Source organism: Eupeodes corollae, chromosome 3 (genome assembly GCF_945859685.1).
Source record: "Eupeodes corollae chromosome 3, idEupCoro1.1, whole genome shotgun sequence".
Lineage (NCBI taxonomy): Eukaryota > Metazoa > Arthropoda > Insecta > Diptera > Syrphidae > Eupeodes > Eupeodes corollae.
This window is the reverse complement of record NC_079149.1, coordinates 64521607-64539840: the sequence shown is the minus strand read 5'-3', so window position 1 is coordinate 64539840 and position 18234 is coordinate 64521607. Positions and strand designations below refer to the sequence as shown.

The 18234-nt window shown below is 31.9% G+C and overlaps 1 protein-coding gene across 2 annotated transcripts in view; it reads right to left on the bottom strand.

Moving 5' to 3' along the window:
- Positions 1 to 340: 340 nt before the first annotated feature.
- The window catches only part of LOC129951698 (protein apterous), a 61558-nt gene continuing 43664 nt past the window's right edge, over positions 341 to 18234 (bottom strand). The window contains exons 5-8 of one of the 2 annotated variants that reach the window (XM_056063991.1): positions 5330 to 5503; positions 5003 to 5253; positions 1529 to 1725; positions 341 to 1452 (exon numbers count right to left, since the gene is read on the bottom strand). In XM_056063991.1, the coding sequence (XP_055919966.1) occupies positions 1288 to 1452; positions 1529 to 1725; positions 5003 to 5253; positions 5330 to 5503 (787 nt within the window). In that variant the 3' untranslated portion in view covers positions 341 to 1287. The remainder of the gene's footprint in view (positions 1453 to 1528; positions 1726 to 5002; positions 5254 to 5329; positions 5504 to 18234) is intronic. The other variant, XM_056063990.1, reaches the window with a different exon arrangement.

Genomic DNA, 18234 nt, shown 5'->3' with positions numbered 1-18234 from the left:
TGTAGAGGCCCCGGGGATTCCGTCCCGGTTGCCTTTTCCTCAATCGGGCCCTGTTTCGAATGTTGAGTATAGCTCCTATCCCCGGGCTGATTCTCATGCAGCTTACTTATACCTCTTGGACAGTATTGAACTTAGAACATTTAAATTGATTGGTTATAATGTCTAACCCTTTTTTATCGTTGCTTTAATGGTTTATGCTATATTGTTCTGTCCTGGCCAAATATTGGAAATTATTTCAAAAAGACGCTGAATTTTTGTAGGGTAATTGAAAAGGTTCACAGTTTGCTGGTTATAACTTATATAATACGAATTAAAAAACATTATCTAATTTATAATTCTTAAGATTTGTTTTTATTTCTAAAACGATTATAAATAATCCATAAGTACAAACGTTTTACAACTATTGTAAATAATTTATTAGCCTAAAATTACACAACTTAAAACAATATGTTTTTAATAATTTTATAATACATTATTGTAAATACTTACATAATTTTTTTGTTTAAACTAACCTTGGGGTATTGGATATATATGTATGTAGGTACCTACATTTCTAAATCTTACACACACTTCAATTTAGTAAATTTATTCACATTTTCTTTTTCTTTTTTAAATTAAGGACTTTGTTTACACAAATCCAAAAAATATTTCTGAATACTCGAAAAAGCATCTGATACAGAATATTACAGGAAAGTTATTCTTTTAAATTTATTTTTAATAAAATACAACTAAAATAATAAATACATTTCTTATAAATTATAAGAATTTTAAACTTTAACATCCTAAAACAAATGTGATTAATATCTGTTTTGCTATTTTCCTGCTTGCCTGATAGAAAAAAAAATAAATATAGAGATCGAAGAATTTGATTTAAATAAATTTTAAGATACCCATTTTTAAGGGAAACAATGGTACAATTAGATATCTAACTTATCTTGAGGGTTAATCCGCATTAAGATTATAAGGAACAGAAAAGATGATTTTAAAATGTTTTTTTTTTGTTTTACACTTTAATTAATTTAATTGAGCTTTAATGATATTATTTTTGTTTTGCGATTTTCGTTATCTAATGGGAATCTCAATGAAGTTTATTTTATGGGTTTTTAGTAGTTGTTGTCATTTTTCTCATGTGCGCAGTCATGTTCCTAATTTTCGTTCACAATGATTTATTTATAAGTCTTTATTTGATTTTCTACTCATGGTATCGTTAAACTAATCATATCTATGATAAATGTTGCATAATCATAATGAATATAATGCTGAGGTAAAACGTGTTGGTCGGTTATATTAATCAAGATTATGTGGGCTTGATGTTCCTCCCAAGATAAAAGATGGACTGTGAGCAGAGAAACTGTCTAGGTCCAAGGGCCCATCCCCCTTATCGTTCATAGTTGAGCCATCTTGTTTCATCATCATGCGACGCCATTTTGCTCTTGCATTTTGAAACCAAACCTAATGAAAAGATATACAAAATGTTAATAATCATTTAAGTCAGAGATATGACAGTTAAGTTTAGTTCAAATTTTACCTGAAGCACTCTTTTGGGTAAGCCAGTTTTTTGTGAAAGTTGCTTCAAATCCTTTGCATCAGGATTATGGTTGATAGCAAAATAGGATTTCATTGTTCGTAACTGATGGTGTTTAAACGATGTTCTCATTCTTTTTGTGCGCGATGATGAACTCATATGCGAACCACGTCCAAAATCAAGATACTCGGAATTTAGATCTGAAAAATAAAAAAAAATAATTAACTAAGCTTTTGTTAAATAGAAAATGTTAATTTGCTTTAATTAAATTATTAAAAAAAAAATGTTAATGATTTAAAATATCTATTTTATTCATGTTTACAAAGGTTCCTGAAGCAGTTTTGTCTTCATACACCAAATAAATGTTTTATCAAGGCATGAATGCCTTGAGTAGACAAAAATTAAGATTGGCTTATTTCATTTGGGGTAAGAAAATGCTAAAGAAATGAAAAAAAGCATTCTTTTTAATAATGCCGCAGGTAGAAAAGTTATGACTATGAGACTAAAACAACAGTCAAAATGTGGAGCAAATCCCTAAAGCCAGGGAACTATACACAAAATAAAAAAAGAGGCTGGGGTGAGACCCACACTGATAACTTCCCATCCCGTGTCTATTTGTCTTGCTTAAAAGTTTGTAGGTTTTCGTGTTGGGTTACAAAATTTGTTAGCTGAATTATTGTTAAAAAATTAAAATTACCAACAATATTTTTCATATAAAGAAATAGTTTAGTTTGAAAATCTAGTTTTGTTAAATAGATTTTAAGTCGAATATCTCAAATCAATTTTTAACAAGTTTTATTAATTTTTTGTTTAGGATTTTATTTTTTGAAAAAAAACTGTCAAATCGATTTTTCTCAAAATTTTAACGAATGTTGAAAACAATATTTCTTATAAGCGAAAATAAGTTGGAAGCCATAATCTCAAATTTTTGAAAAGATATTTGAGTTGAAAATCAATTTTGACCAACTAGTATTAATTTTTTTGTTTAGATTTTTAATTTTTGTAAAAAAAAATGTCTGTTCGATTTATTTCAAAATATTAAAAACAATATTTCTTATAAGATAAAATTAGTTGGAAGCCATAAAAACAAATTTTTGAAAATTTATTTGAGTCGAAAATCAATTTTTAATATCTTCGAGTAATGTTTTTTTTTAGGCTTTTATTTTTTATAAGAAAAACCGTCAATTAGATTTTTCTCAGAATTCTGCCAGATATTTTTCCAGACGTTATTTTTCTTTGCACGTTGTTTTGGAGATAAAATCAGTTTGCATTCGTAAAATTTTTGAGGTGATTTATAAAAAAAAATTTATTTGAAGTCGATATATGTTCTGCTGCTTGAGGTAAGGACCACGAAAAAACGTCGCGAACGTACGGACGTACGTACACACGCACACACAGGCATCTTCCTACAAATCTTTTATTTCTACTTTAGGGACCTTGAAACGTTGAGAAATATCAAAATTTTCAATTTGACAAATCGGACCCATTACAATAACTTCCTATGGGAAGTTAAAAATGAGTTTCGTCAAAACGATTTTGATATAAAATTCATCATCTTGGTACATCATTTCTTCCTGAGTCAGTTTCCTCTTCTTTTGGGAGTCTATCACGTTCCCTACGCAAAACCTGTCATAATGTGTTATGAGCGATGCCCAATTCTTGAGAATTAACTGGAATTGACTAATTTGGATCATTTTATACACACGATGCACGCTGAAAATCAGCGATATCTTTCATTACTAATATGTGCAGAAACAAAGTTTTGATATTGCTTATCTATTAGTGTGAGAAATTAAATGCAAAGATGTCAAGTCCCGTTTGGGAAACCCGATACACTTGGTTGGGGAAGAAAATCAAATATTACTGGTAATTAAGACTTATTCAATTTGGAAATAAAGCTTATTAAGGTTTCGATCTTAAACTATCTATTTAATTAGGGCTAAGTTCCCTTTGCTTTGGTTTGTATCTATGATTTTAAAGTTTATAACGCCTTAGAAAAATCACGCTATAATTTTTTTGTTAAATGCAAGATATCCATTATTTGTTTTTGGTTCAAATTGGGAAGAAAACCATAATAGTTTTTGAAAAATTAAACCATTAATTAAATGTTGGAAATTGTCCCCCAATAAATAAATAAACAAAAGAGTACGTTTACGCATCAGTGCACCGCAATGCATTATTTTCATACTATAAAAGAAAAGAAAACTACTTTTGATGCTATTTAAAATATCATTATACCGTCCACGCGTATAAACAGCCTTACCCTACATGATAAGCTACAGTAGATACCTGCATAGTGCATATGTCACATGTGACGACATTGCAAAAAAGTGTTTTAATATTTTGTATGCTCTTCAATATTTAACCAAGTACTTATTCCTTGAATCACTCATTTGCTTATTATTAAGACATTCGTAAGATTATGGGGTCTGTTGACAGGATTCAGTGTCTTTCAACAATCGCAGCAAAGACTGATTTTATGAAAGCCTGTTTTTCAAATCGTGGAAAACGTTCTTCGTGATTTCAGTTCAAATTTAGAATATTAAATTTTATCTTGTCTGTTCAGAGCTATAAAACTGATTTAAAGTTGTTTTTGGTTTTTACGATGAGACTGAAAGAAACTGCACGTGAAGTAGTAAGGTATCAAATGAATGTTGTTGGCGCGACTGTGTTTTGCATCGTAAAGTTAAGCTGGTATGTTTGCATATATGTAACGCTTCATCTTCTTGCTTTAGGACATCTGATGCGAAAAAGGTTTATAGCAATTTTATAGCCATGTTTATGAAGGCCTTTTTTATTTTCAAAACTCAAACTGTGCCGGTAGAAAATTCTGGCGCCATGATGCGCAAAAATCAAAAAACTTGCAGTTAAGATAAGAAATTCTTGTACAAAGCAAAAGTCTTCACGCTTGGTGTTGGTTGGTTGGTTAGTTGGCTTGGCTTTGAACTGATCTTGGGAAAATCATATTGATCGTTAACGTCTTGAGGCTAACAAAACCATCATAAACATAAAAAACAAAACATTTTACTTAAATTATACCCAAAACTGCTTTGAAATGATGATTTCTTTGGAATTTCACTTTGAAATCTATGTTTAAGTGGTTTTATGTGTGTTCGGTACGAAAAAATCACACACCAAATCCATTATGCATCTAACATAACAATTATTTTTTCTGTTGGCGTTGGCATCTTATTACATATAAAACAGTTTTATCTTAATGAGCTGTAGCTATTAAATGTATGCTCACTCTACTTCATCGTGGGAATATGTACCTACTCTACTGTATACCTATCCACCAAGAGCTTGCACACAGTTAGTCATAAACGTGCAAAGTTTTATTAAAGATAAAATTGCTAACGATCTTAATTAAAAGAAATTCCAAAAAGCATTCATTTTGTAGGAAAATGAGAAATATAGTACAGTTTAGTTAATAGATCTTTCAGTTAAAGTAGCCTTTGTTAGTTTATAGCAACATACCTATGTTTGCTGTTAAAGAGTCGATGTCTTTTGGCTTTCTTTTTCTGGGCCGCCCTTTTTGTCTTGGCGCCTGAGGAAGCCCCGATATGACATGAGAAGCTGGCATGTACAAACCGGCAGGAACAATTCTATTTGGATCATTAGGACTTGACGAATCGTTTGGAGGTGAACCAAATTGTGAACCGTATGAGCACGAATTGGCTAGAGGTGTAGACGCTGCCTGTGCCTCTAAGGAAATTCCATAATGTAATCTGTGAATGAAAAATCAAATCAAATATAAAATAAAGTACAAATATTTTCATTTCTAGTAATTTTTTGATAATTTACCTGCAAAATATCACCGAATCTCTTATTCCAAATTGGTCACCCTTATTTAACGGTGTATTGCACATTGCGCAACTGAAACAATTCACATGAAATACTAAATCTCTCGCACGCATTACCAGTTCCGATGAACTTATAGATGCTAAGCATCGGGAACATCTTCTGGTACCAAAAAGTCTGTGGAAGTACAAAAATGTTTGTATTATTGTTAAGCATATTTGTAATACAAATTATCAAGGCTTAATAATATCAAAAAAAATATATAAAAGAAAAATACAAAAATACTTCCAACTCCATATTTAATTTATCAAATCGCATGATTCTTCAAAAGTCGTCAAAATCAGACAAAATTATAGCCCATTGCTAATAATGGGCCGATTGAAAATAATTTAGTGGGTGCACGCTGTGGAAGTTGGTAGGTAGGTTAGGTAGTAGTTGGTAGGTAGGTAGGTATAGTCATTATAATTTGAACCAAAGCGCGCAGAGAGATTCTTCTTTTGAATTATCTTGGCGTAACATAATTAATATCATTGTGATCATACAGAAGCTCTATAAGCAACGATAAAAACGGATCGACAGGTTCTGAAAATCGGCACAAGAAAACACGAGAGGTAATCACTATCAGCCAAGGCTGTTATTATTTTTTTGTTTTGTTATTGTCAATGTGTATTTGGAACTGATAAAAAATATAAATGTAGATTATAATAAAAAGTACATTCATGAGGTTCTTGTGGCAGATTTAAAATTTGTTTGCAATGGAAAAAAGGATTTACTTTGAAGTGTGTAGTACAGGCGACTTTTGTATTTTGGTATGTAAACACAATATCAAGGAATTCAAATTATTATATTACATACATATGTTGAAAGAAATTATTTTGTAAATGAATAAGTCGCACATAAAGCTTAAAATATGGTTAGTTAAAATACATTCAAAATTGAAAAGAATTAAGTAGAATGAACTTTGTTCAATGTCAGTTGGCCAACCATAGAATCCAAAAAAGAAATGACAAAAAAAGAGTCGTATTTGCCAAAGTTATATGTTTCGGATCATAAAATAAATTCCTCCCTTCCCAATGGCTTATTATATAAAGCTGTCATAATTCTGTAGTTTTAATGACAAGTTAATCAAAGAATTGCTAATAATTACTGATTTCAAAAATTGTCAGGATTTCGAAGTATTTTCGTGCGGTGTTTTCAAGGTTTGGAAGCAACTAATTATGGTAGGTTATAGTGACTGTATGTGATGGAGTAGGACATACAGTTTAAAGTCCCATTGTGATTCCACATGAATCTTTAGGCTTTCTTCAAATATCAATGAAACCAGTTTGAATCCCTTGCGAAATGTGAGAGCTAATTAAGTTAAAATGATTGATCGTTTTAGATTGTTATAGAAAAATTCTCCTAGGTAATTTTTGGGTGTTTGAGATAGAGCAGGGCACATACAGAGGAAGTGAAGAACTGTTTTATCCTCTTTCTCATTAATACAACTTCTGCAAAAGGTATTTGAAAATACGCCTAGCCTATTAGACAGTATGCAGTTATAGACACCGATTTATCGAGCTTATGTATGTGTGATCTGCTTAGAGAAAGTAAGCACCTTGATTGCTTTAAATCTGTGGGGATGTTGTTCCACTTGATTTTTTCATAGCGTCTTGCATTAGCAATAGTTTGCATTTTACATTTTAATTGCCAATATTTATAATTTTCAAGAGAATTAAGTTTTGGTCGTAGAATTGTGGAAAACAAAAGTAAAAACAGGGACAATGTAAAATCCTTAAAAATTAAATCAATACAAATTAAAACGATTTATACTATCTGTGGCCTATTTTTGTAGGATTTGTAACCACGAATTTAAACTTGGTTTATGATCCTCATCACGCCTACGCGCCATCGTGTACGGTTTCTGGAGATGTGTTTGAGCTCCCTCCAACTCTTGCCTAGTGAAGCTAATTCCGCCTCAACTGTCCTGCGCCATGTGCTTCTCGGTCATCCAGCTCTTCTTCATTCTTGTGTGAGCGAATTCCACTGCATTGCTCGGCCTGCAATGTAGTCGTTACCTTTTCGAAGCATATGTCCAATCCATTGCCACTTACGTCTTCGTATTATAGATTCTATAGGTTCCTGACCTGTCCTTCTATTAAAGACCTCATTTGATATGCGTTTTGGCCAGAAAATCGTTAGGATGTTACGAAGACATCTATTCACGAATGTTTGCAGCTTTCTTGTTAGGGCGTAAATAACCTTCCAAGTTCCGCACCCATAAAGAAGCACAGATTCGACATTTGTGCGAAACAGTCGTAGCTTTGTTCTTAAGCAGATAGAGTTATTCCTCCAAATTTTTGACATCATACCGAACGCCGCTTTTGCTTTGCGGATCCAAGATATTGAAAGCTCTCCACTTTTTACACCGTTTGCAAGAAAATATTTATTTAAGAGGATGGTCGGGTTCCGAGGCTGATCATTTTTGTTTTTTTTCGGAATTAATTTTCAGCCCCACAACTTCTGCTTCTCTCTACACACTTGTTGTTGTTTGATGAAGATCCATGATCCTATGAGAGAGTAAGCAAACATCGTAGTATGTCAAAGTCCATTTGATCCCTCCGTTACCTGACAGAGCTGAGCGCAGTACATCGCTTATCACCAACAAAAACAATATTGGCGACAGAATACAGCCCTGTCTAGCTCCGCTTCGGATTTCAAAATCATCTGACAACCTACCCTCGTGCAGAACGTGACACTTGGATCCATCATATATTGCTTTAATAATAGCAATTAGTTTTTCTGGGATGCCTCTCCTCCGCAAAGCTAACCAGATATACTTCCTGTTAACGCTATCAAAGGCTTTCTCGAAGTTGATAAACAGCAGGTATAGTGTAGATCGATATTCAACGCACTGTTCAATAGTGATCCACAGGGTGTTGATATAATACAGGAGGAACCAGCGCGGAATCCTGCTTGTTCGGCACTTTGTAAGACCTCCTTTTTTTGGGAGCTTGACGATAATTCCCACCTTCCACTCACTGGGGAAGGCGTCTTTTAAGAGCGGATGAAGCAGTTCGCTTGATGATGTTGGCGCTGCTTGTAAAAGCTCTGCAGGAATTCTAGCAAGTCCTACCGCTTTGTTGTTCTTAAGTGCTTTAATTGCGGCAACGATCTCATCTTTACTGGGAAGTGCGATGTGAATTCGGGGATTAGTTTCTACAGGCTTCAGAAGGTTCGGATTCAAGTTGTTTGCAAACATTCGGTTTAAAACCGAGGAAAAGTGTTCTTACTACCTTTTGACTTGCTCATCCACCGAACTTATGACAGTACTGTCTACTTCTTTCACCAGGTGTGAGCTGTGTGCTCAGCTCTTTGGTTATTCTGTAAACGGTCCTGCCTTCGCACCTGTTTGCAGCATCTTCTGTGCCAGAATGAATAATCTATCAAAAAATTCAAAAAAAAAATAGCGAAGTTCCGACCAGCTGATTTTTGAAAGTTGACTATCAAAATCAAGGGAATGTGATAATCAAATTCAAAGTTTTAACCAAACAATTTGACATAAAATAAAAACTTCAAGAAGGGGGTTTGTTCGTAGACTACTACATTAACATGTGGTGTTGAAGCGAGCTTGAAGCTCATCTAAATTCTTTATATTCCTGAATCGAGTTCAAATGGGCTTGATTTGCCTCGATTCCGGTCGGGGATCGGAGTCGAGTCAAAATTTGTGAAGAAAAACCTGTGTGAAGGAGTTTGGTTTACAGATAATGTATTATGGTCCGTTTATTCTTATATGGTGCTGAACTATTTAGTTTTTCATTGTATAACACGAATCAAACTATCTCACTTGATAGTGGAAACACCAAAAAGATTTATTTAATCCAAACTCAGATAAACCTTTGGTGGAAACATAGCAAAATTTAATTTTCTTTTCTCTTGTTTCTTGCTAAATAAGCCCAGTTAGTTTATTTTCATTAAACAAAAATAAATAATATCAACAGTAACAGATTGATTTTTGTCCCCAATGGAAAACACGTGATTCCAAATGCACAACTACTTAACGAACACAGCCATCGAGATACGAATGCAATGTCAATCGTACCAAAATTTGAGAACGAAATCACATAAGATCCATTCGAGACTCGTATAAATGTCAAAAACCCTTCCGTAGTAAGATTCTACTCTAACTTTTATCGGTAGTATTCATACTGCGGATATTGTTTTTGATATTAGTGTAAAATCCTACTATTTTATAGATATATTTTCCAACAAAACACGGTTAATTTAACAGTAAGCAAAACGAAAGAAAGGTTCAACATTTTTGACTTCCAAAGTAAATTGCTTAGCATTCATCAAATTTCCAACAAGTAAATTGCTAAATCCTTGACAATTGCTTCAAATTTTGAGCCATTGTTTGCAAATTTGAAAGGCCAACAATGGTAAGTTATTAGTATGGGTCGCATCCCAGCTTCTTTTTAGAATTATTTTAAGACTGAACTGTTTGGCGATTGCAAAAACAAACATATCTCATCAAGAACTAGCATTTATAAGTTTGAGTTATTCAAGATATGACCAAGGTTTAAAAACGAATTAAAAAAAAAAACATTACATTATTGAAAGGATTACATTTGTACCTAATTTATGTTCATTAATTGATATCACTTTGCAAAATTTAAACTGAAAACATTTTGTGTTTATTTACCTTTATACCTATGCATGCATACAACTTTGTTAAACAAAAAACAAAATTTTTAAAAAGTGACTCAAAGGTGCAGCAATTTAAATCCGAACCTCGAAATTCATAATAATTCCCTTCATCCAAAATCCAAAAGCAACACAAACAAACAACAAATATAATTTGTAAATAATATTCTGTGAAATAAATATGATGATAAAAATAAATAAAATATATTTGTGTATTTTGTTGGCTTATACTCGAGTATTTTTCCCTTTCTTTCTGCATAACATTTTTCTTAACTTCAGACAAAATCTCCAGTCGAGATCGTAATTTTCACGATTGTACTAACATTCCAAAAAGCAGCAGACGAAGAAAAATGAATTATGATTATTACCATGTAAAAGAGCAAGCGAAATGTCAAAGAGACATGTTTTAATATATGATTATGTTTTTGTGGCTCGAAATCTGATACGGTCACATGTTTATTATCTTTTTCTTAACCGATTTATCATAGAGTGCAGAAGGCAGTGCGTATTCTAGTGTTTTTTTTTTTTTTACTTTTTTCTGTCTTCTGCTCCTTCCTGTATTCATCACATTTTTTATCTTGTAGATGGGTCGAGGAACACGGTTGCATGGATACAAATTCTGATTTTATAGGCGTATATGAATTTTTTTTTGGTTCACCTAAGAAAGAATTAATGTTGGAAATTTGTCTTTTTTCAAGTTCACGCCTCAAAAATTCTATAGGAAAGATGGAGATATGTAATGCATACATCAAAGTGGAGTTAAGAACATTGTATAGCCTTGACATAGGTAGGCAGTAGGCACCTTTAAGATTTACGAGTACTGAGATGATAACGAAATGACATTATTTTCAATTTATATATGTATGAAAAATCAATGAATATCTACTTCATTGGGTTTTATCTGTTGTAAACACGAAATGAAAATCTCTGGATTAGAAACTTAAAATGTCCGTCACATTAAAATGGTATCTTATAACTTAAGAAGCTGACAAGCATACAAAATATGGCCAACATATACAAGTTAAAACACTGTTTACACAGGATTTCGTTCAATTATCATATTATAAATATTTTAATGCAATCATAAACAATCGGTTAAACGTATTATTCATTTAAAATATTTGAGTTTGTTTGTAAATTAAAATAAGAGGCGCAAAATAAATTGTTTATATATCAAAGCTAAAAAGATAGTGTATAGGTACACATAACGAAGATTTTATTGGCACAGCTATGGTTTTTAAAACTAAATTACTTATAAAAAAAGAATACTTATCAGATATATGTTTTAAATTTATTTAAAATAATTTTTATTTGTTATTTTTCCAATAAATTTTATATAAAAACACAACTTTTCATCATTTTCAGTACAGACAAATTTTAATGGTTTAAAAAATTCCAGTTTTTCACGGAAAAAATATTGGCACGGGCTCTAATTGCTCACTAAAAATGTACCCTTTTTTGCACTTTCCATTATTTTTTACTATAATAGCTGCTTATTTAACAAAAGTCGTTGTCAAGTAAAGTTTGTTATTATTGCACAAAATTATAAGTGGTTATGCTGGTTTCTTCTTCTAATTTTTATAAACAATTGTTGGAAAAATGACAAGGAAGGATAAGAAAACTACCAATAGTGAAAGAAAAAATACTTTCGATCTTCACTCGAAAATAAAATCAATTTTTTAGATCGGGGTGTTGTCAACAGAAGCTCTTATAAGGTTCGCAGCGTTGTTAAACGGTTCAAGGACTTAGAAAATAACCGACAGCTTAGAAAATAACAAAAGAAGCGACAGACCCAGGAAGTTAACAAGGAAAGAAGGAAGGTATGTCGTTAGTTGTATAAAATAATCCGAAAGTCAAGTCCACTGATGAACTAGCGGTAGATATTTCCGAACAATTTGGGAAACCGATACAACCATAATACATGATGCTGGTTACTTTTCCTGGATTCCAAGGCCAAAACCGTTTATTGGTAAAGTGAATACGATAAAGAGTTTGGAATTTGCAAAAGCTTACGTGAATAAGGAGTCAGAATTTTGAGACAAAGGTATATTTTCCGAAATAATCAAATTTAATATCTCTGAGAATGATGGTCGAGAACTGTTGTGGCGAAAACCAAACACTGCCCTTAGCAAAGAAAATTTGCTTCCAACAGTCAAGTATTTAAAAATATAAATGTTCTTGTTTTTGTCACATACTTTATAAAATGAATTAAAATATAAATAAATTCATAAAATAAATTATTATAAGTAACTAATTTAAAAAAAAAATAATCATTTTTAATACAAAATAAGTTACTTTTTAAAAATACATGGTGCCAATACTTTTTTTCATGTTTGTATATGATATTTGAAAGTATTCGGCAATAAATCTAGATTTAAATTAGATACAATTACAATTACTTAATTTGCATTAATAAAAGTTTTAGTACATAAAGTTGACTTTGGTTCTTTTCCATCTTTTTTATCGATTCAAAACGGTATTCACACTGTATGGATCAAGGTTGGCTTTAAGATTAAGCTTTTCTGTTGCCGGAATATGTCTACTATTTACTAACTCTAGAGATTTCTCACCGAAGCCGTCCTACACCATTTTTGAAATAAAATACAAAATTAAATAGAACAGTGTTCTTGAAGAATGTACTTTTGCTTGTTTAAAAAAGTACACGTATCTCACATGTTACTGAAAGTAGGAACTACTTTAATAAGTGAAAATTTTTAAGGCCTTATCATGTAATATAAAGTCTTTGTTTTAGGTCAAAACTTGTATTTTAGTCTCACATAGCTATGCTACATCTTTTTGCAGCTTACCTTTATCTATCCTATTTCATGACACATTTTAATCGGACTAAGTTTTTTTCAACAAAATTCCCTTCCTTAAAATATACTTGAATATAGATCGATAGATAAATTTGTATTCAATAAAAAATTTACAATAGAAAAAAACATACAAGCATGGCATTAGAGCCGTCTATCGAATTTTATCAGGGCATTTACATTGAGAAAAAAGAGTATACAATTATGGAACATAAAATAAAGAACATATATAAATAATATAACAAAAATGTGATAAACTTTTTAAATGTTGTTTTGTTAAAGTGGCAAAGTAATTTAAAGAAGAAAAAGAATAGTTAACAATAAATATGTGTTACTATGAAAAAAGAAAACAATTAACAATTAGGTACTTTAACTGATTGTTCAAAGTCTTTAAGTTTATTTTTTTTTTTAAACTAAAAATCCGAAGGTGGTGAAGAAGTGGAAAGTTTTCGGAGAATACGGACTTTATTTAAGTTAAAACGGAAAAAGGCGAACTCGAAGAAGTTCAAGTTATGGAATATTGGGGCTTTTAGTTTGGCTAAAACAAAACTTTTTTTTATTTAAGTAGATACTTCAAAACAGATTAAAATAAGGATTTCTGTAATTATTTGCATAGGAGACATAGCGTACCAGCAATTTAAAACCTTACTTCCCGTTCAAAACACGTAACCATTCTTCCGATAAAAAGAAGCTTTTATCAAAATGAAGTCTATGGATTTCTTGTAAAATAGTTTTGGTTTGAGCTGCAGAGTGAACAAATTGCATCTATGTTAGTTCTATGTGGCTTGTAGTTTAGCTCAAGAGTTTCAGTCCGTATTTTGAAGAAGCAGAAAGGTCCTCACAGAAATAATTATAATCACCTAAAGTTAAATTAAGACGGCTATAGGTTGCCTTAGAAAGTGATTCCCTAGCCCTATCGAGATTAGTTTTGTAAATTTCTCCATTCTTCTTTGTTATTTGCATTTAGATTCATTGCTAAATTTTGTGCTTTGGCAAAGGCATGCCATTTTCTAAAAGGGGAATAACCCCAATGGAGTGATACAAGCAGGAGTTGCTGGGTCAGATTACTATCAGGTCTATGCATAACTTTAATAAGATAGTCTGCTTTGGCCTTTAAATTTCTAACATATATTTGCGGAAGCCCGGACTCGACATATATGGAGTAATTATTTGTGCTACGCGGCAGCCGGAAGATTCTTTTGAAAAATTGTCTTTGAATAACTTCCATATCCTCTAGAAATCGGTATCCATACACTTGATTCCCACAACAAAAGCAATTGTTCACGGTAGCCTCAAAAAACTTAAATTTCGATGTAGGGTCCACAAAGCTTCTTGAAAAAAAAAATTTGACCACATCGAGTTTATAGCTGATTTGACTAGTACCAGTTTCTCTTTAATATGATTTTTGATGTTCAAATTATGAGTGATAGTTAAACCAAGATAATTATATTCGTTGCAACTTCAATAGTGGTACCATCTAATTTCCAATTTCATACATTATTATCTGAACGGACTTGAAGTTTAAAAATCATAATTATAGATTTAGAAATGTTTATTTTGAGATCCCACGAATTGCAATATTGCTTAAGTTTATTTATCTGAAGCTGCAATGTCACTGGGTTATCAGAGAACCACTAGGTCATCAGAAAAGAGCAAAGATAAATCGCCATAATCAATATCATTTATAAAAAGAACGAACATCAGAGGACTCAATATACAACCTTGTGGAACACCTTTTTCCGTTTTAAAGAATGTGGACATAGATATACCATTAGAAACCATTACCAGAAGTGTTAAATAAAAGTTGTTCATAAATCCGAATAAATTTGGTTGAAAGACCAATAACTGCTAGCTTATATAAAAGTGATCTTCTGTTTGTCGATAAAACGCCTGACAACGCTCGTGAGAGCAAAAGGATCACTCGAAACCAGCCTGATATCGACTTATCAAATTATTTCTTTCAATCCAATTCATAAGCCTAATGTACAACATTTGTGCAAACAGTTTTCTTATTGAGCTCAGATTTGAAATGCCTCTTTAATTTTCTGGTGAACTCGGATTACGCTTTTTTAATATAGGAAATATTGTAGCCAAACGAAAGTAGCTCGGATATTTCTATTCTGTAAACAATTTGTTTAATAACCCCAACACACGCTCGAGAAATTCAGGAGTTGAATTCTTATAGAATTCGATAGAAATGCCATTCAAACCCGCTACTTTGTTATTTTTTATTCTCCCTAGAGATGCCAACATCTCAACTCAACTATGTTAAAAGGAGAGTCTCGCTCATCGATTGAAACATTTTGCAGGACAAAACTGACGATACATTACTTGAATATACTTAAAAAATTAAGACATTTTTTTTAATTAAAACTTTTTGAACAAATGGGACTTCGGAAATTGTTTAAAACCAAATTGATAGCAAGTTTATTAAAACTTCAATTCAATTCAAACTTACTCGAGTCTCCCACTTTGGACTTGCAAACATAAAAACGAAATTGAAGTTGTAATGCTGTATGGGAAACATTATCATTATTTTACATTATGGTATTAAGATACAATATATTTAAGTAAACAAAATTCATCCAGAAAAGTTAATCAAGCATGAGTTTGTTTTATTTTTTCAGAAATTATTTTTAAGATAATGTTCCTTACTTAAACCCGATACTTTTTGGTACATTGCTTCTAAAGCGAGAGATTTGTGTGGTCATCTAGAAAAATTTGAATATTTTTGAAAAGATAAATTTCCACATAAACCTTTGGATAATACTGTTACATATATAGCAGTTTTCAAAACAATATTCTCAAATCCCTATTCTTCCAAACTGTCACATATGACATGCATGCAATTCTTTTGTTATAAAGCAAAGATTTAGGGATAAATACTCGCAAACACTATTGACATTGCCAACCCCCAAAGCAATACCTATAATTATGTCGTAAAGGTTCATAAAGATTCATGGGAAATTCAACTCAGAGACCCTTAGACTTAAAAGTATAGTTCGAAATCCCGCAGATATAATTTGTAGTTATATATTTGTGTTTTCTTTTTTTTTATAGAAACCAAACAATCATAATTATATGTTACACAATATTGACAACAAAAAACTATCTTACAGCATTGCTCTCAATTGAAAAAGCTATTGACAAAACTCTTGACAGAAATATTGGCTTTTCCACTTATGTATGTATGTATGTACAAACATTGCATACGAGAACTTACATAATATATATTTTTTTAAAACACAGTTTTTTAGTTCAGTACATTTTGTTTTTGTATTTTGTATAAAGGTAGGTTGTAAGGAACCATGCTTCGAAAATGAACATAAAGATACAAAAAGCATAATATCGAGCGTGTGTTGCAGAACTAACATATCTTACAGTGTCAGAGAGGGTTGGATTATTCGTGAGTAACTTGACAAATTTATAAACACAATGTGGCGTCTACCGGCAGGGCGTCCGGAAACGTATGTGGGAACGCCACAGGGATTATGTTTTCATTCTTTTGACACCGAAGCGTTTGATTTCACTCGCATTTGTGTCCTTTTGCCCGGGGTTTGATCTTGGATGAAACCAAGAAAAATATATGTACATAGATATGTACATATTTGAAGGATTGTTTTTGTGCAATTGTGTGTAGTGTTGATTTGGCTAAAAGTTCAATTTTACACAATTAACACGTTAAAATAGAGCAAAAAGATTGTTGATTCAAACATTAAGTGTTAATTTGTTTCGTTTTCAGTGGGTTTAGTTTTGTATCCAAGTTTTCAGAAGTTCTTGTTCAATGGCGCCAATAAATCTATGGATTTCATTATAAAAAAGGATTTACGTATGAGGGCCTCATATGAATTTGTAATATTATAAGTTGAAGAAAGTTTTCTTAAATTTAAATACGTGTACACAATGCAAGACCAATGACTTGGTTTCGGTCATACAAAATTCGTCCGTCTTTGACGTTGTTAGTTGGTCAATATCATCTCCATTAGGTCTATTCTTAGTCGTACAAGTAAGACTACAGTTGTGCCATATATTTAGTAGATCAAACTATGATTCAAATAACCCCTTCAATCAATTGATTTCGGTATATAATAAATACCATTGTATAGTCTATAAATGATAATCCAAAATTCATTTAATTTAAAACTATGTTCTTTAACAGCTTAGAATATTTAATTTAGATTATTATTATTATGGATAAGTATTGTTCCTGTTAGTATTTACCGAACCTAAATAAATATTTATCTATTCAGCAATATGAGTTTTAAAAATCTACAATTAGAATACTAGATAAATATTTACATATGTGAACGATTTATTAAATAAACTTAAGTTAAATATAAATACTTAAAATATAATTGTCATGAAAAATATATACAAATAAAATAAAAATACATAATTATTTTGTTCATACATAATTAAAATATCAAATCAGTTGAAATGAAAATACAAAATCAATATAATTTGTTTCTTTGACACAGCGGGTTATTGGTTCATTTTTCGCGTAATTAACTCTGTGTACATCTTTTCGAAACAAACAACGTATTCAAAGTTGTCGCGATGAAGCTTACAAATTTATTAAAGACAACAAAAAAGGGCATTTGATATGATATGATAAAATATCACTTATAAAAATCACAGAAAACATTTTACGTCTATTTTCAAGTGATTAAATAACTAAAAGTTGGATGATGCAGGTATTGACCATCACTTGCAACTGGGTTTGCTTCGGTGGACAAACTTGCGGAAAACTCGGAACATGCTGAAGGAAGAGGGGAAGCAAGAGAGTTGTATAAAATCACTAAGGTCATTGTCGGACAGCGTAGTAGCACTTACACTAACCATCCCGTGTTAGATTTGAACGGCAAATTTTTAGTGACGCTAGAAGATCAGCTACAAAGATGGAAGGAGCACTTTTGTGCGCTGCTAAATGATGCAGAATTAAATCCACAATTAAACAACATGCGCAGATCTTCTAGGGGTATCGACACCAGTCTCCCAACAAGTGCAAAGATAAGTAATGCGATACATCTTCTAAAGAAAAACAAAGCACCTGGACTTGTTGGTATTCCCGCAGAATGCCTAAAAGCAGGCCCTGATGCAGCTTCCCGAATTTTGCTTAAACTCGTGTAGGCTGTCTGGTAGAGTGAAACTTACCCAAGGGACTGGAAGGATGGATTTATTGTAAAGTTACCAAAGAAAGGAAACCTCAAAAACTGTAATAACTGGAGCGGTATCACAATTCTGTCCGTTTTTCCGAAGTTAATGGCAACTATTATTCTCGATAGGATTAAGTTTAGGGTCGAGTCTACCCTCAATAGGAAGCAAGCAGGGTTTCGCAATGGCCGATCGTGCGTCGACCACATCAACACCTTGCGAATCATACTCAAACAATCATCTGAGCACCAATCACCG